The 21,783-nt window shown below is 39.1% G+C and overlaps 1 protein-coding gene across 4 annotated transcripts in view; it reads right to left on the bottom strand.

Moving 5' to 3' along the window:
* The window catches only part of srgap1 (SLIT-ROBO Rho GTPase activating protein 1), an 86,458-nt gene that overhangs the window by 18,068 nt on the left and 46,607 nt on the right, over positions 1-21,783 (bottom strand). For 3 of the 4 annotated variants that reach the window (XM_023353238.1, XM_023353236.1, XM_014470311.2), the window contains exons 6-17: positions 20,867-20,995; positions 18,461-18,682; positions 17,359-17,460; positions 10,235-10,432; positions 9,777-9,861; positions 7,732-7,759; positions 6,421-6,529; positions 4,246-4,306; positions 3,552-3,629; positions 3,007-3,141; positions 754-859; positions 393-617 (exon numbers count right to left, since the gene is read on the bottom strand). In XM_023353238.1, coding sequence (XP_023209006.1) covers positions 393-617; positions 754-859; positions 3,007-3,141; positions 3,552-3,629; positions 4,246-4,306; positions 6,421-6,529; positions 7,732-7,759; positions 9,777-9,861; positions 10,235-10,432; positions 17,359-17,460; positions 18,461-18,682; positions 20,867-20,995 — 1,478 coding nt within the window. Of the gene's footprint in view, positions 1-392; positions 618-753; positions 860-3,006; positions 3,142-3,551; positions 3,630-4,245; positions 4,307-5,728; positions 5,763-6,420; positions 6,530-7,731; positions 7,760-9,776; positions 9,862-10,234; positions 10,433-17,358; positions 17,461-18,460; positions 18,683-20,866; positions 20,996-21,783 lie in introns of all 4 variants that reach the window. The other variant, XM_014470313.2, reaches the window with a different exon arrangement.

The following is a 21,783-nucleotide window of genomic DNA, read 5'->3' as shown; positions in this document are numbered from 1 at the left end:
CTTGGTCGTCATGGTGCTGCTAGTTTTTTAATGATCTCTAACAATCTCTGAACAGCATGATTTAAACTGACTTTAAACAACACATTAAATTACAGATGTACTCTATTTACTAATTAGTTGACATTTAAAAGCAAATAATTGAGCTGGATTCTATTTAGGAGTATCAGAATAAAGAGAGCTAGATATAAATGCATCCCACAGTTTTCAAGAATCAATTGAATAAAAAATACATGGAAACCATATATCTTTTAACTACTACTTGTTTGTTTATCAAGTAAAAGCCCAGAAAAACAAATGGAAGTTTTCAAGTTGTAATGTAACTAAAAGTTCAAAATTTAATGAGGTGCTAATACTTTTGCAAAGCACTATAGGACATTCTTTATGTTCCCTACCAGTAGTCGCCGCCAGCCATGCACTTCTCGTAAATGGGCCCCTCCAGTTCTTTGCCATCAGGGAAGATGGTCTCATGGTGGATGATGATGGTCTTGATGATCTCATTCACATGAGCCTGGCAGGAGACCTGGTCTTGGGTGTCTGGAGTAGGCATTAGTGTGGGACCAAAACATATGGCCAGGTTGTATGGGTCCATCATGTTCTCATCGCTGTACTGGGACAGACTGGAAAGAAATTCAAGGAATTGAATTTTTTTTCCCCAAAGAAACGTCCCTGTAACAAAAAACTTCAAACAAACCTCAATAAAGAGATGACAAGCTTTGAGATCTAGGATTAATTTAACTAAGTGTGTACACTCACTGGTTGAGAAAGGCAAAGAGGTAACGCATCACAATGAGAACCGATCTGGGAATGGTTAGGAGGATCTTTCGGATGTATAAAGCTCTCTCATACAAGTTGTCTGTTCCTAAAACAGAAAAACAGAGACAACCAATTAATGAAACAACTTTATCTCAGTCTAGGGAGTGGAGGCTTATCCCTATACATTCCTTGCAATGGCAGATTCGGCGAAGTTATTCCTTTCCATATGGGGTTTACTTTGGGGTCAATAGTTGTTTTAATGTTCTGTCAAAGTACTGTGTTGAAATATATTTGACAAAGTAGAAGTTACAGTACATACCTTGGGGATGAACAGACGTGATAATATTGTGAAAAAGGGTGTGTGTGTTTTTTAAGGTCTACATCTGTATAGCTGAAATGTGGCACTTCTGTGTTAATGACATTCAACTCCTCATATTCCTCCAATGACAGGAAAAGGAAGAAGTTCAGGAAGTTTAAACTATTCACTGACGACAGCGAGGATGACAAACAGTTTCTCCTGCACCACATGAAAACAGCACAGCTTGGAAACAGTTGGGGATTGAGAGCAACCCAAAAAGAGAGGAAAAACTCTGCAGTAAACTTTACAAACATACCTTTATTTAAAGACCAAACACTGAAACTTTTTCTGCCAGAGTACTTCTGAGACATCTGAGACAAAGCCGGCACTTGTGTCTTCCATCGGCATATCATTTGTTTCACCTGAAGCAGCCTGCGTGATTTACTTGGAGAGGCTGAGGCTGTGCCAGCTTGCTAAAAATAGCCACGACATCCTCCAGCCTCTCTGTGTCATCTGGGATTTGGGCTTCTGGAATATTTGTGATGCGTTTCATTTTTCATGAATACCTAACTAGGTCTCTGTGTGGTTCTCCAGACAACAGAAGCTAATATTTAGAGTTCTACTTTGACGTAGGCTTTGTCATTAAGACAAATACATCTCTGAGTACCTCTGCACAAAACATCCTGGTTGAAGATTACAAATCCATCACAAGCAGCATTTGATGATGAAAAACACAAGAGCAGGCAAATGGAAAATCTTGTCAGGTGTTTGTGTCTTGAAATGGGAAAAAGTTATATTACTACAGAGTCTGTTGGGCCCGCAGTTCATACTGTAGTCACTGGAGAGTAAACAGGGAATCCCCCATCACTCATCCAGAATAACTACATGATGGTAGAACCAGGAAAACATCCAGCAATTCATCATCTTCATTTCACAACACAAATACTTAAAAGATTTAAAAGCTTGACAGCACAGAGTGCACAATCCCCACAAGGCACCATAGCAAGCATGAGCACATGACTTTGTGGAAATTCAATTGTTCTTCGGGAGAAAGAAAGCTCCCCACATGTATAGCATGAAAAACAAGCCGTACCAAAGTAAAACATAATATCGCTCAGTGCGACTCTAAAATTATATTCATGTCTGGCATAGCCATGGGTATCAATGAAGGCTAAATACACTTTTATCTCACATTTCTTGTTACCAAAAGCAGAATTGGTTTAACCAGCACAGCCCATAACCCTTAATATGATGACGGGTGTTTAAAGGTTAGGTTATCAAGCTAAGTGGCATGAGGAAAGTTCCTTGATGAATTAAAAAAGAACTATCAGCTTCTTATCTATAAAGACTACAGTCAGGGAAGAATAGTCTTATTGCAATTTAAAAGTTGTTTGTTCATTGTTCATATGAGCAGAAAAGCGCTATATGAATTCAGTCTAAGTGAAATGGCAAAAAAGTATAATATTCTGCAAAATGGGTTTTTCCATTTATTTTGCTCATATCTTTGTATCAAAAATACATAAATAAATAAATTTGATACAAATTATTTTCAAAACTAAAGATCATGTTACTCTGTATTATTTCATTGGGAGTATATTTTTTATACTTAAAAACATGGAAATAGTAATATTTTTTTAAAAGTGAAGTAAAGTAAATGAATCTACTCATATCTAGTTAAAAGATAAATCAAAACTTTCTAATTATGGAAAAAATATCACAAATGAGAAGCTTTTTTTTTTACATAAGGTTAGGTTGCTTTGGACAGTTTTGTTCCCTTAATAATTTAAGATGCAATTTGAAAACAGTTTTTTTTATGCTCAGAGAATCATCGTTTGCAGCTGGTAAAGAGGAAAAACTTGTGGAATCCCTATCCAACATCCACAACATTTTTATTTTTTTAAAAAAGGATTTAAAAAAAATCACAGAAGCAATACAGATACAAAATGTGAACTTACTGATGCATGACAGCAGGTCGTTAAATCTCTCTTTGGGGAAAAGAGGGTTCTCCAGACCGCGGAAGTAGAGCTTGAGAACACCAGCCACCGAATTGATGTCATGATTATCCTCATCATCTGTCAGAGGGTCGTTTCCTAAAATGCAATAATAGAAACATCAGCAGGGCAGCACATCATAACACAAATATATTGTCTTGGCAATATTTGTGTATGCAATAAGGACTGGTCCAAATGCTTTGTTTAATGGCTGTTAAATTTAGAGTGTCATAAATTCAGACTCTGCAGTTCAATAATGCGTTCAGTCTAAAGGATTGGAGTCTAACTGCAGTAGCTGGCCACACCTGACACGGATCAAAGTGGCCAAGTTTTGGGACAATTCTAATTACAGACAAGAGAGAGAGAAGTGGATAAATATGGATTTATGGAAAAAAAAGATATATAGTTAGGATTTTGCTTTAATAATCAGAGAATATTGCATGTATTAAAAAAAATTGATAAAACGTAATTCATGATAATGAACTGAAGTTGTAACTGAAGTTGTTCACCTCTCTCAAATGAGTTCTTGATGTCGTTGACCTCCAGCTGGGATCCAGACACACGAAAGATCCCTTGATGCTGGAGGCCTTTAGAGCCAAAGACATAAAAAGGCAAAGTTAGAACAGACTTAGTTTCTAAGTCGACCTTAATGAACATACAACACAGACACAAAAAAACCCTCTCAACTAAAACGGTTTTCTTAGCTGGTCGTAAAAAGCACAACTTCCTTGCTAAGCCCCTTCACTTTGCTAATTAAAGACAGTAATGAGTCGAGGAGACTGCAATCATGTTTTCCTGAAGTATCTTCCAGCTGGGATTAGGATTTAATGAGGGGAGAGGTCAAGAGTCGGGAGAAAGAAAAATTAGTTTGCCGTTTTCCTCCTTTCAAATTCCACATTAAACTTCATCACAAACTAGGGATCTCCAAAAGCTTTAACTCAAAACTCTGAGAGTTGGTACTAATCTTAATTAAAGACTTTTATATTAATCCCTTGTTCACAGCTCCCGTAAACTGAAAGCTTCACAGTACATCTGGGAGGCCGAGTGGAAACGTGTCAGCTGCAGAAAACAAGAGTGAATCTGTATTTTTCCCAGAACTGTGACTTGAAGTGGATCTTAAAAAGCCACATCATCTGCTCAAATGCTACATTTCATTCAGCGCTACCATTAGAGAAACAATAGCTGATCAGATGAGTGACTCACCATATAGATTTATGTACCGAATACAACTTTCAACCACTCTGGGGATAGCTTGTCCAGAATCCTTCAGGAGAAGAGTAAACAAATGATCAGGATTTTATTTTTTTTCTAAAAATCCTGTATACATGTTCTTTAAGTCACATGAATACATGTTAGAGGCATACCAATATGTAACAATAACATAAATATCAATAAAGATATGGCAACCTGATGTCTCGCATTATCTGTACATATCAATTATTAAATTACCAGACAAAAATCAAATAAAAATGTAGAGTATTTTTTGTTTTTTTTACTTATTCTTATGTATCTTCCAATTGACACATGATATTGGTAGAACTCTAACAAGTAGTGGTCTACACAAGGGTGGAGGGTCCTACCATAGTGTAAGCATGCCAAGACACAAGGCCAGAAAAGTTTGGGCAAAAAGGGAAAGCTGATTTCTGAGAACCAGAGAACAGACTGAGTTGATGTCATGAATTTGTTTACTCATGCCCACTTTCAGAAATCGCCAAGTGTTACGAAACAGAGGTGCAGACTGCGCTTTTGAAAGCCGAGTATAATTTTAGATGTTTAATATTTGTCTGGAAAAGTCTCTGTAAACCATATATGTATTGATGTTGTACATCTAATTTGTAAAACTCTAGGCATGTGACATTTTCAAAATTAAGATTTTTAATCTCATTAATTACTGGGTTAAAAACAAAAAAGATGTTTGCCTTAAAATTAGGGATAGGGTTAGAGTACAGTACGTTTCCTTCTCTTTCAATGCTAATTGGTGCTGGAGAAGGAAAATGTTGACTACATGATACCGAGCTTCCTTCCAAGGACTTATGGAAGTCCTGGACTTATATGGAAGTTATATGGAAGTTAAATTAAATTTACTTAATTCAATTGTAAACAATTTGAGAATGAGGTGAATTCCAAGTTAAAAGATTGCATTAAAAGCTTTTTGTTATGTTAACAAAATAACATAACAGATGCTTATGTTATTTTGTTATGTTAAGAGCATATCTAGAGACCTACACAATATGGCAGCCAGGGAAGAAGGACTAAAAGTCAAAACCTAGTAGTTTCATAGATGTATATGTGGCCTGCCCTTTCATTCTGATTTTCTGATCCAATGACAAACAGACTCTGAATCCTTTTTAATCATACAGTGGATTTGTTTACAGCCCTCCGGGGTACACAGTGGATCCAAACAGAACAACCATGCCAATATTGATTACACTAATTTCAGTAGAGTTGATGCACTGACCAGGATGCAGCTGCAGTCTGTACCAGCATGTCTTTCTGACATGTGAAAGTGGGATCACTGACGAAATGTCGATGTGGGTGTGTGTCAGATTATCTTTTGAAAGAGAAAGTCTTCAACTCAGTCTGTCAAAAGGTTTTATTTAGGAGAATACATAATGAAATATTCATCATGCCAAAGGAATGAGCAAAGTAAAGAAGCACAAGCTTCCGAAACTGCTTCGGAGTCTACCTGATGTCGAGTATGTGAGTTCCTGCGTCCGCGGCTAAAGAGGAGAATCAGTAGAGGCAAAGAGGGACAGAGTAAACCAGAAGTAAAGAGAAAAAAGAAAGACCCAGGTTAGAATCGCACCAGCTGCCCACCTAAGCTTATAGCATAATAGCACCTTCACTCTACCCTGTGCTGGTATCAAACCTACAAAGTTGAGACTTTGTGATCTGAAAAGGACCAGGCAGTGTTGGGTATGGACCACCAGCCAGAGGCAACCAGGGGATTGGAGGAGAGAGGCAGCCCACCTTATCAGCCTGGCATCTGCCCCTGACTGCCATTTACCCTGGTGTTTCCACTGGCTGAGGGGAGAAAATCTCTGCCAGAGCGGCTCAGACGTGCCAGCTCAGCAGGAAGCCCGGGGAGCTGACGGACACAAATATTTAGCCCACCAACTGCTGTTGCTTCCCTCCTGCGACCCTTCAAATCTATCAATGCCACCCTGCATCCCAGAGGCAGAGCGCCAGAGCTCAATGACTCATGCTGACGGCTTCCAGAATCCATCTTAGCAGAAATCTGTTGTTGGTTAACAATAAATCAAAGCTGAGATGCTTCGGGGGAGCCCACCAAAACGGTCAGAAAGCCAGAGTGGAAAATAAAGAAATGGAAAGAATAGGCGGAGAACAAAAGCCACCCAGCAGATGTTAAATCTGTACCTTGATAAATGACTCCAAATTTCCATTAAATAGCTTAACATTGAAACAAGAGCGGGGTCTAGGCCGCCGGGGGCCTGTGAGGGTTTTGTACAGCCCATTGGGATGTCTACTGTAGAATACAAAGAATGCATTAGAATAAACAAACATCTCAGTTCATTGCAAAAGGCTTGTACATAGTGTACTACTTCTTCAAACCATTTTATGTCCTCCAAAACCTTGAAGTTTAAGCTAGACAATCTTTAAATCCCTTTTACTCCACATGACGGACAGGTTAATGAAAACTTCTTACAACTATTTACTTTTTTATGCAAGATATCTCAGGCAACTGAAATGTCAGAGCTGCTGGGAGCATCGTATGTGTCAGCATCCATCTCATGACAGACTTTGCTGGGAGCAGCCTCTGCTGCGCTGTGAGGACGTGTGTGTTGGTGTGAGAGACATCATGCAGTTTGGCTTCTCGCCACCTGTAGCATCCCAGGTCCTCACATTTTCAGCTCTGCTTCCTATTCATAGCAACAAAACTGCAAGGGCCAGGAAAACTCTTAAATGTGAGACCAAAAGATGAAATCTGAAGAATTAAAAAAAAAAAATTGCTCTTACGGTTGTTTTCATAAAAGGCTTTCTTGGACAAGAATGTCGCGCTGGGCTATTTGATTGAAAAAAACGTACATTTAGGAAGTTCTGTTCACAGACTGACACATCCCCACACAGTTCTCTTCACCAGTATCAAGCTACAGAAAATGTAACAGGATTCGAACCTGAGGCTGGTGGACTTGATTTTAAGGGGTGGGAAATGCCACAATCTAATAACTAAATAAATATTTGAAATGAATAGATCAAACAAATAAAGTAATTTAAAATATCATGTTAATTGTATCCAACATTCCAGTGCCAAAATGGAAGGAATGTGCTGTTAGTTGTGCCTTACATGATCGAAAATGGGATTTTAAGTGCAGTAAGGCAACAATTGTCTCAAAGGTTTATTTGCCATACTGCTTCTGTTTGTAAGATCCTTATGAAGTCAGTCTGAGCATTGAGGGGAGATGCACTTTAACCACTGCTGCTGTTGTTTTAAATATGATCTGTTAATTCCACAATTCCATAAAAATGTCGGCTCTAAAATGACTGTCAGTTTCCCAACAATCGAGAATTGAACTGCAGAATTTCATCATCCTTGCATTGAAGCTGTGAAACACCTCACACGCTTTGAAAATGTTGGTTCTGAAGACTCCACCTGCCCTCTACTTTCAACATGAATAGTAGCAGATGTGTTTGCATGTGGCAGTGTTTGCATGTGTGGGTGTGTTTTACCTTGTGGTCATGTAGTCAGCTCGATGGCCTGCAGCAAGAGGAGAGACGAAAAATAACAGAGAAGACGCATAAAGTTGGAGTTGGTGCACATGCCAGGACCTGTCTCGGGTGTCCCGGCGGTGAAATGTGCACACGGTTAGTGAAGCGTTTGAAGCCTGCCATCTGTCTACTACCGTTGGCCCCTTGAGCAGCTAAAATAAATCCTCAGCACAGGACCATGTTTGCTTTTATGCTCTCACGTGTGCACTCTAGCTCGCAGTCGACGCAAAAAGCTACATTACAAGTTCAATAGACTAAAGAGCCAGGGCATGCGGACATTTGGACATTTTCTGACCACACAATCTACAAGTTGTGACTAATAAAATAAGATTAGAAGGAAAACATCTACTTTAACATTAATGATCAGAAGATGCTTAAATTTTATGAACAGCATAAAACCTGCTGCTGTGTTTGACCGACACATGCTGTCCTTCAGCTCCGTGACAACAGGAAGATGAAGAGGCATGTGTGTCAGAAACAGCAGACTATTCTCCTCGTTGCTCAGTCACGGCTTTGCTGCTCATTAAGTGGGCAATTTTACGGAGACCACCAGGAGTGAAGGTCACCACAGGCACCGACAGTTACTGACTGAGATCCCACCAAAGGGGAACAATGAGAGCCCGATCCAGTGAGCGCTAGCTGACTAATACGAGGCAGTCTTAAATGGGGAGCAACGTCAGTAAGTCGGATAATGCAAATTAAAAATCCCTTTCAGTTGTGGCTTGAATGACTAAAACCCAGATTTCTATCAGGATGTTTTTCAAGAATAGGGGGAAAAAAAGTAAAATATAGGAGTTTGCAAGAGAAAAGACTAAAAGTAGGACAACTTAAAGTTTAGTGTATTTTAGGGGCATTTCATGTGATAGATCAACAAAAACTAAAGCATCATTGTAAAGTGGAAGGAGCAAGATAAAAATGTGAAAAGTGTGGGCTCTATTATTTACTTTCAGTCCCTCTGACTGAACATTTTATTGTACTTAGTCTAATTGGTTTACGCCTCCACCCACTTTGTGCATCTAGAGACTTAAACTTTTTTCCCCAATTGTTCTTTGCAAAATAGCTCAAGTTCAATTGAATTTCAGACAGAATCAATTTTCAAGTTTTGCCAAAGATTTTGGTTGGATTTTGGTTTAGTTTGGCTGAGCCAGTCTAACACATGGCTATGCTTTGATCTAAAGCCTTTTCATTATAATGAGCTATAATGAAAAGGTCAGTCTTTTAAAGCCTCTGACAGTTTTTTTTAGGATTGTTCTGTGATTAGCTCCATTCATGTTACCATCTACACTGACTAGCTTCCATGTTGCTGCTGAAAAAAAAGCAGCCTCACATCATGATGCTGCCACCATCACAGTGGGAATGGCTATATGCAGCATCAGTCACACATTTTGCTAGGTGACATTATGGTTTCAGCTGACCAGTGCTGCTTCCTTACAGGTTTGCTTTGTCCTGTCTGGGCTGTGACTATGAGCAGCTCCTCTAGAGTTACTGTAGGCTTGACTGCTTCTAATGAGGGGGTCAGCCACATCTTGGTAGATTCCTAGTTCATTTTTAGATAATGGTTTGAAAATTGTTCTGTGAGATTTTGTCTTTTGTAAACTAAAGCTGCTTTAAACCTCCCACAACAACAGCCTTGAGGTATCCCCCTGTTTTTCTTTGGTTCTCACAAACGTATGAGAGCTTCACTAATCAGCTGTATTTGCACTGAGATTTTATTATACACAGATCAATACTATGTCCTAATTAGGCTATTTTTAAATGGAACTAGACGGATTTTATTTGGGGGTGTCATAGAAAAGGAGGCTGAATATATGAACACAATGCACTTTTTGCACCTTCTACTTCAACTTTCACAGTTTTGTTGGTCTATCAAATAAAAACCTAATGAAATTATCTAAATTTTGTGTCTCTGGAAAGAGTTAAAGCTCTCATGGGAGAGACTGGAGGAAGCACAACAACAGGGTACGAATGAGCACAGGGGAGGGCAAAAAAAAGGACTTTGACCGTACCGTCACCGAGTGTCCTCTTCAGCAAGTCGTGTTTGGCCTGCAGTTTGGAGATGAGATTACTGCCCTCCAGAAACTCACGGAATTTCTGTGGAGAATTGAGAGTAATTACACGGCCGCCCCGAGTGCCAGCCAGAGAGCCAGCTCTCAAGACAGCAATCACTGATAAGGCAGCCAAGGGCAAAGGACATCCTAAAAGCCTTTTTAAAGCTTTTATCAGAACATGTCCATCTTCCAACCAGTCCAAGATAGCAGTTTGCTTTCACAATATAGAGATGTTTAAGGAGAGTAAGACCTCTGCCAAAGATAATCAATTTCTAAGTAAAAAAAAAAGTACATTTAAGTGAAAGTAAGAGCTTTGACGTGAGGTAAATTTTGTTATAAAATCTCTGATATGCATTTTAATTTCTTTTCAAAATAAGACACACATCAAATATTTATGTTTTCTTTCTGCCTCTCACCATGAAGTAGAACTGCTCCGTTTCCTGTTGGTTGGCTCTTCTCTTAGCGATGCTGGGTTTGCTCAGGAACGTCTCGGACACGGTGGACTTGACCGATTCTGTGGAGCGGCTGTGGTGGAAGCACTCGGACACATCATAGTCTTCAATGGTCACCATATCCTGGATGGTGGTCAAAGTGGCCTCTGATGTCTTTTTCACCTGTCAATCAGAAGAAGAAGCTATGATCAAAGTACAAAAACAAAACCAGCTTAAAATCCAGATATCGCCTCTTCACCATCACAATGTCACCATTCCCCCATTTTCCTCCTACTCTCTCCAAAACATTCTCCATCTCATGACACTAAAAAATTGAGGTGCTTTCTGACAAGATACACAATCTTTAAAAACCGCAGGCTGCTTAACATGACTCCCAGCCAAAGCAATCAGCTTGCTTGCACTCAGAGGGGCTGGAGGTGAGCGGTGCTGGCTGGAGGTGGTACATCCACTTGCAGCCTTCAAAGATTCATTTCCATAACCCCCTCTAGCCTGTCAACGCTGCTTCTCCTGAAGCACATAAATATCAGGGTTTTGGCCAAGCATACCCTTCTCCATTCACTACAAAACATGTTTAAGTTATCCAAGAGCTGCAGACCATGACTGGCTCTATCATGTGGCGACATAAGATTATGGGACAAGCAAATAAAAAGTGAAAGTGCATCCGTAAAAGCCCTGCAAATGGCAGATGTTTAATAACCAAAAGAGTGCATGAGAAAAAGAGACCACAATCAGAACAACATAGTAATTTGTAGAAATACAACCGCAATTTTTAATAATGCTATAATTATTCTACTTTATATTTTGCACTCCACCCACCAGTGTATGTACATATACGTACGTACATACATACCTGGAGTGTATATATATATCTATATATATATATATATATATACAGTACAGACCAAAAGTTTGGACACACCTTTTATTTCAATGAGTTTCCTTTATTTTCATGACTATTGACATTGTAGATTCACACTGAAGGCATCAAAACTATGAATAACACATGTGGAAATATGCACTAAACAAAAACGTGTAAAACAACTGAAAATACCCCTTATATTCTAGTTTCTTCAAAGTAGCAACCTTTTGCTGTGATTACTGCTTTGCACACACTCTGCATTTTCTTGATGAGCTTCAAGAGGTCGTCACCTGAAATGGTTTTCACTTCATAGGTGAGCCCTGTCAGGTTAATAAGTGGGATTTATTGCCTTATAAATAGTGATGAAAATAAAGAAAACCCATTTTAATTAGAAGGTGTGTCCAAACTTTTGGTCTGTAAAATATATATATTGTATATAGCAAGAGAATGAATCATTGATGCGGAAAAGCTGCAGAGGAAAAGAGGCCCGGAAGGTACAGGAATAAAAACAACTACCTCTCTGGAAAACTCCAGGAAAATACTTCTTTGACCGGTTGACAGGGAGATATCCTGTCCGAAAACAGAGGGTTGTGACCATTTTAGTTCTGTCTGCTGCACGGATTGAAGGGACCCTTATTGCAAAAAAAAAAAAAAGATTTCCTTCCAATTATTCTTAATGATCCCATTCACCTTTAACACAAAGATAGCATCCCCGTTTTTCAGGAACTACTTAGCAGGTCTGACCTCGATGATATTTAAAGGACAAGGTAGACTGGGGATGTAAATAGTTAGACTTCATCCAGACAAAACAATTACAGCTTGTTTCTCACAAGCTATTTGACCTTTAAGCCTGTCTGCGTTCAAAAGAGAAGACACCCCCCCCGGAAAATAAAAGGCTGTATTCTCTTCCTGTGATGGATTACAGTGCTGAAACATGTCTTCAAGCACACAGTGTGGCTGTAGTCTCAATGTTATCCAACATGTCATTCGGGTGAAACAAACTACAGGTTGGAACATGAGTAATGACAGAAAAAAAAAATAAGATAGTGGACTCTAAACTCTTAAAAAGTTGATTTGAAAAGAATCAAAAGAAGTCCTAAGAAAATGTAATGTATTGTGACATTTATTCACTAGCTACACACTGAGTGTGTTTGGGATCCCTCACTCACTGGCAAGTCCCATCCCGGGTGGCCCCTTCAGAGGAGAGAGGCCCAGCTGTCATTATAAAAACAGAAGTCATGCATGCAAGAGAATGTTTCCCAGTGAAAAAGCTGTTGAGTTTATTCATTATTCAGCGTACGAATCGTTATCGATGTTCACTGCTGGGCTCAATTACAACACAGCTCACGGGGACACTCTGACTATATGCCCACCAGGCCCCGCAGCTGTACAACAGACCTACTCAAAGCCCCATGGGTGGCGTCAAGTTTATTTTTCTGTGCTAAGCTATGTCTAAAAGCTCACTGTCAACATTTCAGCTTCCGGATTATTAGTGTGGTTTATTCCAAAACTTCATTCTGGCAGCCAAAAATAACTTTTGCACTGTCAAAACCTGAAATACTTCCAGTTGTGACGTTTTAAATAAGTGTGACTCTCCAGGTCAGAAGGAACCCATCACTTAGCAGTTATTTCAGCATCTATCAACACATCTCTGAAGCCAGACTGCAGTCCGATAGCTTTCAACAGACCCTGCAGTAAGGGTGTAATCTGCCTTTCATCAAGCTATGAACACAGACAGACACCAGCTTTGATGCGTCTCCCTGAAATGTATCTGTAGAAAAATAAACACTCCCTTCAGAAGAGATGGTATGAGATTACCAGAAGTTCATGTGAAAAATCATAGGAACAACATCTCTGTCGGCTTGTGTTCTGCTTAGAGGATACCAGGCACCAGAGAAACATTCGTGTGAACTTTGGATCACACAAAGGTGATCCAATGGATATCACTTTTGTGTGATTGGAAGGTGGACTAGGGACCAGAAAACAAAACTGTCCTTGCAGGAAAACGTTGATTGCGATTGTAACAGTGAGCTCCTCCCAGCTGAGTTGAAATCCAGGGTCAGACTTCCCATTTTGCACTCCACCCACCAGTGAATTATTCAGCATGATTTCTTTCACCAGTTCAGAAGTGCTTTGAGGATGCAGCTGCACGTCTACAAAACTCTGCCCTGTCTCTTTTCCTGTCCACATAACAACAGACTCTCTTTTAGGTTTGACAGTGGAGCTCGCAGGTCGCCGCCGTGCTTTGAGAGTTCGTTTTTCAAGGGTGAATCTGGCACACCATGCCCAGGAAGAGAGGCCATCTGGTGATCCGTACATGAGGCTGTAGTGCCCTCAGATTCTGACCCAGCAGGACATCCGCAGGCAGACAAGGACACAAAGCAAACCGGGGCTTGTCAGCTTCCACACACTCAAATGTACAAAGTGGGTTGGGGGTGGTGGTGTTGCATGTGCTCAGAAATCCTGCAAACACTGCAACTTTAACTGGGCTGACACTGAGCATTTTCTCTTTCAATTATGGGCAAATAATGTAAAGAATATACCATGGTGGCAGTAAATGACATTTGATTTGGGGAGTGAACAAATGACATTTCCTGTAATTTCAGGGGCAAAGTTCTTTATGCAGAAGAGTCTCAACATTACTCTGCTAAGCTGGTCTCTGCCTGTGGTGACATGCTGACCTGATGATGAAAAAATAGATTCCTATGCACAACTTTCTCCTTCCTCTTCATGTTAAACATAAGTGTCATGCCACAGCTATCAAAACTTAAAGGCGATACGAAGTTTTTTTGGCACTTTGATTTTGATGCTACTGTGCAGAACCTGCTGCAGGCAACGAGCGAGACCAGGTACACTTTAAGTACAACAAAGACAGGCACAGAACAGAAGGTGCAATTTGATTTATTCTGTTACTTCTAACTATGCTCTCTAACTGGTATATAACGGCAAATAAAGCCAAAATAAAAGCACAGATGTTGACTTTAATTGATATAAATTTTGTCAGTTCATGTGGTAAAAGAAAATCCAGGTTTCATTAAAGAGAAAGATCACATGCATATCATGTTAAGAGTGGTAGCAAATGAAAAGATATTCTATAAATGGGCAACTTTCAGGCAGCATTTCATACTCATCTTGCTTTCTAACATTTAAAGCAATGAATGTTATTTTAAATTCCAAATTGTTTGGTTTGGAATTCATCCATAATAAAATACTGCAGGTATAGACAAATAGCGAGTAAGTGAACTTACTGCAATTAAATCAGGCTGTAGCTGTTAAATGCATCAACTCCCAACTTAAGTCTATTTCTGTTTTTGCAAAGTTCAAATGACTCACAGAGTTTGTAATCTGTCAATCTTTTAAAAACCTATCATTGCCATTTGAATATTTTAATGGTCAAACCAACAACTTTAAGGGATGTACCGGAAAACAGCACCATTACTTTTAATTTGTACTCTTTGGTTTGAGGATCTGACTTTATCCAAACATCCAAAATATGTTGATCTGAGATTCAGCAGACGCCTGACAAAAACAACAACAAAAGCTCTGAAAGAAATTCTGAAATAAATTTAGAGCTCGATATTTTTTCCCTCTTATAGAAGGATCAATGTCTTGACCAAGAGTGTAGAGTCTGCATGAATGTTTACATTGCTTAACAATGGCCAGTGGCAAACATTTTCTGCAGCCTGCTGTCCTGATTATCTACCTTTTCTAGCTCAACTTAGCCTTCATTTTCCTAGCATCATATCTCATCATAAATAATGTGCAAGCAACCAAACATCCAGATGTAAAAAAAGAAAGAAACAAACCAAACTTGAACATGGTTCCAAACACTGACGGCAGTTCATTTTTTCATTACCACTTTTGTTAATCAGTGCTCACAGAGAAGGTCCCATGAGAAGAACCTGCTTCTATCTGGAGTCTACAACACAGTAAGTAAAAACTGCTAGCATGCCATCTAATATTTCACATGCGCTGACAGGTTTAACACAATAGGTGTCTTTTTCCCCCACATTTAAGCAGTTGAATAATTGCAATTAGCTGCTCTATGATTACCAATTAATATTAATATTTTGTAATCTTTACAGAATATTTTTTACATGCCTTTTAAAATCTGAACTAATTTGACGACAGCTGCTGAATCACATTAAGAACATTTAATTGGTAACCACAGCAAGCTTGTGATCGAGAAAATTATATATATTTTTAATCTCGTCACATTGCAACTCCAGACTTCAAGTTTTTTATAGGTCTTTTTATGTGTTAGTCCCAAAAAAAGTAGTACATCACTTTGAAGAGGGAAGAAAATTATGCATGGTTCTGAATATCTTTTACCTATTAAAATCTGAAAGGCATAGTGAATAGATGAGGGAATTGGCCATTTGACATATGCTATTGATAGAGTAATTATTAGGGTTGATTGAATATGATCAACATTCAATATTAATAATGCTTTTATAGCAGTATTCACCTGTAGCACATATATTTCCCTGCAGGCTCAACATGATTCAAAAGAGACCACACGCCCTACATTGCTTCTCTGCTTCAGTCAAACACCCATCTATCCTGTGCTGCATCCACCAGACAAATACCACATCACCAATCCAGTTTCTCTCCCTCCTGACACACATACGATAAACAAATGGCAACAAGACAAAAATTAACATCGACTGTTCATTTTGGCTCATTTTTACGTATTGCGCTGATATCAATGCTGATTGTTTTATGAAGTATTTCAAGACTCTGGCAAGTGTCCTCTTTTATTAGAAATCAAAGTATGGTCACTGAAAGCAATTGGTTGCACTGAAATGTATATGGGGGTTTCAAACTAAATTGTACTGAGCAGTCTTCAGATTTTTGATGAAGAAACGACGTTTCTTACTCTGTGTTGTCACATTACCTATCATAAGAAGAAAGCCAATAATTTGCATTGAGGTTTGTGGTTTTAATGTGTCACAATGTGAAAAATGCGTAAATTCCTCTGCAAAGTTGTGCACATTTTTCTGTTAGCAGGTTCAGACAGAAAGGCACAACTTGCATTTCTTTTGCCATCCAAATATTTTTATCTATATTACTAACCCCTTGTTGACGTGCAGAAATAGGAGCTACAATATGTCAACTACTTAAGCAAAAGAAAGCATGATGCTAATCTGTTTTTGCATGGTGAGATATGTAGCTAAATGCAGACCTAATAAGTCAATATGGTTTGAAAGTGTCAGGATCACTTAAGATCTGAGTGTTGACTCAAAATATCAAACAGATGTTATGGACGTTGACCCCTGTGTTGCTGCTTCTTTGAATGAGTAAAAGTAAAGGAGCCCAAACACAGAAAAATGGAGGGCAATAACATCCATCCATCCATCCATTTTCTTACACCCTTGTCCCTACTGGTGTCAGGAGGGGTGCTGGTGCCGATCTCCAGCTAACGTTCCGGGTGAGAGGCGGGGTTCACCCTGGACAGGTCGCCAGTCTGTCGCAGGGCAACACAGAGATACACAGAACAAACAACTATGCACCACACACTCACACCTAAGGAGAATTTAGAAAGACCAATTAACCTGACAGTCATGTTTTTGAACTGTGGGAGGAAGCCGGAGTACCCGGAGAGAACCCACGCATGCACAGGGAGAACATGCAAACTCTGTGCAGAAAGACCCCGGGCCGGGAATCGAACCTTCTTGCTGCAAGGCAACAGTGCTACCAACTGAGCCACTGTGCAGCCCGACAGATGTCTGAAAAAGGAGAAGCCAGTCAGGCATAATACAGCAGTCAGGCGGATATGTGTGAGTGAACAGTGTGAAGAAAAAGGAGCAGTCAAGGCCTTCGTTCTTTTAGCTCAGCAGCATATGTTGAGTTGCTTTCTCACACAGATACAACAGAAAATAGCAGCAGACGTTTGCGCAAATAAAAGAACTGTGGTGAATTCTTGCAGCAAAAAAGGAAAAGGACTGTAAACTAGCTGTGAGATATGAAATAGATGAACATAAATAAAGTGTAAATATGAGCTTGTGGGTTTTCTGTATGTGTGACAAACACTTAAACTTAAATCTTCAGCGCTATTATTTTCTCCTCCAATCTTGTTGACGTCAGACAAACTTCCTTTAGCAGCTTTAATTCTCTGAAGTTCTCTTTTATCCAAGTCAACAGAAGTCAAGTCAAAGAAAGGGGATGTATTTATAATGCCCCCATAAATTTCTGGATTATTTATTTAAACTGCAGGGTACCATCTTACCTCTTCATTCTCAATCTTCAGAGTGGCCAGTCGAGACTGCAACTGCTGGAACCTGAGAATGAGCTCCCCATTGACTGGCGGTTGTGCTGTGATATGGCACACCTGGAAGAGAGAACCCGTCTTTATGTAGTAATAAATCTTTTCCACATTCTTCTTTAATTACAGAGAAAACCTCAGTGACTTCTGTGAACTGAAAGGCAGACAGCCACAGAAGAAGAGCTACCAAACAGACATGATATCAGCAAAGTGGCATCCGGGCAATTAAACTCCGAACACATGTTGAGCTACTTAAAGTCCAGGGGAAGGAATAATGCTTGATTTGCAAAATTTAGTGCTCTATAAAAAGTGATGCTGCAGCCTGTTCACAATAAAAAAAAAACAACTGGATTGCAACACCTACTATTAAAACCTCATTTCATTATGTTTGAGATTGTTTCTCATGAGCTTAGAGCTTAGATCAGGCCTAAAAAATCCAACCAGGCCCTGAGCCCATAGGCACTGTGTCCAAGCCCGATCCAACCCAACTAATTAACTCTAATTAGAGACCCGAGTCCGAAGTAAACCCGACATATCCTAAACTGATACCAGTTGAAAATCCTCCCAGATCTCTGACTTTGCATGCTGCTATGTTATTAGTTATTGTCCCGTTTTTAGCTTCTGTTTAACATATTCCAGCTCCATTGCATCGTGTAGCTGAAGGTTGAGTCAAGTGCAAATCTTCTCAAATATATGACTGATAGGAGCGGAAAAAACCTGCTCTATGTGTGCATTAGTTGTGCATTGTGCTGGGCTTGTTACAGTCTAACTTCTGCACCTTTCTTTCCTTAACAGGGTAAACTACCTTCTCTATTTAGACTATAATAAGTAAATTTACTTAATTTTATATTGTGCATTCTTGTTAAGTTTTCTCTAAGCTGTGTATTGTAGGCTTATTAAAAATGCATCACAAAAGCTCATTGACTACTAACCGTTTAATTTTGACCCAATCGACCTTGAATTTCAGATTGGGTTCGGATCTAAACTCTCCATCAGCTACAACAAAAATTAACTGTGAAACTGCTACAAAACTGCCACTTCTCATCAATACATTAGTTAAACATACTTCGTCCCCCATGTGAGACTGGAACTCAAATTTGGCTGGTGGGCAGAAGGCTGTTGGATACATCTCCATAAACCTCTGTCGGTCACTCCGTGGGTCCAGACTGTCCACTGCATTTTCAATGATATCTAAACCCTCGTGGCGTGACGTTTCCAGGTTGTACTCTGCCGAGAGGTAGGTCCGCAGAGCCCGGTTCAGACTTGCATGATATCCCAAGTCGCAGCACTAGATGGATTAAAACAGAAGAGAAATATTAGATGAGCAATTTCCAGCAAAAGCAAGAAAATTTAAAAGAATATATAAGAAATAAAACACGATTTCTCAGAAATTGTGATGTATGAAAAGAAAAAATCTCTTCATAAAATGAGTAATTTGATTGTATATTTTCTAATGACTTGTAAAATTAGGATTTTTCATACACAGCTGACTTGCAACTTTAAAATTCAAATAGAGAGCATCAGTAAACAAACAGCACCATGAAGACCACAGAAAACAGCAGATAAGAGATCTTTAAAATGGGATTAGGTTATAAAACAGGGTCTCAACTTAAAACTTCTGAGTGAGCACTTTTCAATGCATCATCTGCATTGAAAAGTGAAGACTGAAGCACTGAAGACTTGAAAAATCCATAGTTCAGGTTGGAGAATCCGTCAGCGGGAAATTATTAGCTGTGCACTTCACAAGTCTTGCCTTAGTAGAAGAGCAACAAAAAGCTCATTGTTGAAAGAAAGAAAGAAAGTTGCGAGATGTTTGCAGTTTGTCACAAGCCATGGAGGGGTCATGAAGGTGTGCTGGTCAGAAAAGATCAAAATGTAACTTTTTTTGGCCCACATGCAAAAGGCTCTGTGTACTGGAAACCTAACTGGAAGCATCAACCTGTGAGAATGCTTTTCTGTAGCAGGACAAGGAAATTTGTCAGAGTTGAAAGGAAGACAAATGGAACTAAATACTGCAATACTGGAAGGAAAACTAAATAAAAGACATACCTTCCAGCAGAACAATAATCTTAAGCATATGACCTGAGCTACAATGGAGTGGCTTTGATCAAAGCACCTGTTGTGCATTAGAATGACCCTGTCAAAGTCCAAAAGTCCAAAAATGCAAGTTTAATTGAGAACCTGTAACAAAGTTTGAAAAATGATTGTAATCTCTAGAGTAATAGCCAGAAATACTTGATATTTATTTTATTTTTCACAAGCCTTTCAACAGACATTATTGTTAAATTCTTTTCCCTTTCTTTCTTTGAACAGATGATAATCCTATGGGAATGCTTAGTTTAACACAAGATACACAATAAGTGAAAAATTCCAGTTTCACCTTTAAATTGAAAGACATTTCAATATTTTTAATCCAAGAGTGTTACCTAACATGAGTCCTAATACAATGAACCTCATCTTATTCTATGACACATGACTCATAGTCACACATTTCAGTGCCTGTTCTGAAATCACTAAGAAACAGAGTTTCTAAAAAAAAATTACTCTTTCAATCTTTTCCACAATTTCCAGAGTTTCCTGTTGGACTTAGGGATGGAGTGAGAGATGGAAAGGTGGACAGAATAATGAATGATGGATGGATGACAATGACACGTTGAATTAAATCTGTAAACAAAACATTAATCATATCCAGACATGGAAAACATTTACATCAAATTCTACATTTTTCTAGGGTTTTCAGCCAAGATGCAGGGATGTTTCTGCTCCACCTGCTTGGAAGCAGACGTTGTTTTTGACCATGAAAAGTCTCTCCATTAATTTAAAAATATGTGCAATCCTGCACACACAGCTCCTGCAGAGTGCATCCTACATAATATCACTCAACCACACACAGATACACACACACCCTGGTGAGATGTGAAGGCCTGTGAGCAAAGCAGGGAGAGGGGTAATTTCAGCACACAGCATGCCGCCTGAGAAGAAGCTGCATGTCTCTCCATCCTTTAGCCTTGTTTGGAATACAAAAACCTAAAGTCTAGCTAAAAACCCCAACCTTCCCCTGCTTCTATAGAAAAAAACAGGGAAATTAGTGCAGCAGTCTGTGTCTCTAAACTAAAACGGGAGGAATGCAGGTGTGCTGGATCATAAATAAGTCATGGACACAGCAAAAGGATCCAGCTATAAAGTCTGCTTATACAGCAATGAAAAGAGATATGATTGATTACTAAAAGTGCAAGAATTCAGAAACTGATACAATTTAGATTTATGGTAACCAAATGTAAACCTTTATTTTAACAAAAAAAAAAAAAAACTGATGCAAAACTATCTCCTTTCATTAGAAAAAAAAAATCTTCAAATGTGACTGATCAAGGTGAGAAGCCATAAGAACGATTCAAATTTTGCTCTAAAACCCAGAAAACTTCCACAAAAACTTTATTTCTATCGTGGGAGAGTTGTGTGGATTCATACTCACATCAATTAAGTCCGACAAATCATGGATGTAGTACTTGAAAACGGACGCATTTGTCGCTTCCAGTGTCAGCAGGTACTCGTTCCGCGCTTTGATCGACTTCAGCTTGTTTTCCGAGTACTTGGCTTGACGCTGACAAGAGGATTAGAGGCAGCAATGAGAAACAACACAGCGAATGTGACAGGATAAATTTAATGAGTAGAGAACAGGCTTTTTGACAAGTGATTATAGTTTTATGTCTCTGCAGGGAAGGTGAATCACAGAGCTGAAACTGGATTACAGGCAGAAAGAAAGTTTTCAATAAACATTAGAAAAAATGAGCAAGATTGTGGTATAAATAATGAGAAGAAACAAAACCAGAAATAAAAAACATTCAACAAAGGAAAGAGTTTGTGCTCTTTGATTCAGCCGGATCCCTTCATCCCACACCAGACGGACATGCGACTCTTAGTCACAGTTTCCCGACTGACCAGTAGGCTTTGACTCATCATCATTCATATCTCAACACTTTAAAATGCAGTCCTGGAAAGGTTCTGCTAAAACCGTTCCACATTTAACAAATTACAGGCCTGTTGTATGGGTAAAACCTCTTGTTTGGACGTGAAAATGCTCTCAGGGTGTTTTTCTTTAAATGGGTCAAGGGATCTGAGAGGTGTGTACTCTTGCCAGAACCAAACACATTTTCTGTCATTGTTGGAAGTGTTAAAGTTATTACACAATATTATGATTTCTTTCAACTACTTGCAGTAAGTGGCAGAAACATTCATACGCCTACAACTTTTACTCATTTTACGATTTTAAAGCCACAAATGCATATGATACTTCATAACTTAATAGTTTTATGATATTTTTACCACTAAAAATGCAAAAATGAACAAAACCATGTCATGGTAAACCAACTCTGCATATTACCCTGGACA

The sequence above is a fragment of the Xiphophorus maculatus genome, chromosome 2, assembly GCF_002775205.1.
Source record: "Xiphophorus maculatus strain JP 163 A chromosome 2, X_maculatus-5.0-male, whole genome shotgun sequence".
In the NCBI taxonomy this organism is placed as follows: Eukaryota; Metazoa; Chordata; class Actinopteri; order Cyprinodontiformes; family Poeciliidae; genus Xiphophorus; species Xiphophorus maculatus.
Note: the sequence above shows the minus strand (reverse complement) of the source record. Positions and strands in the feature narration are given on the sequence as shown.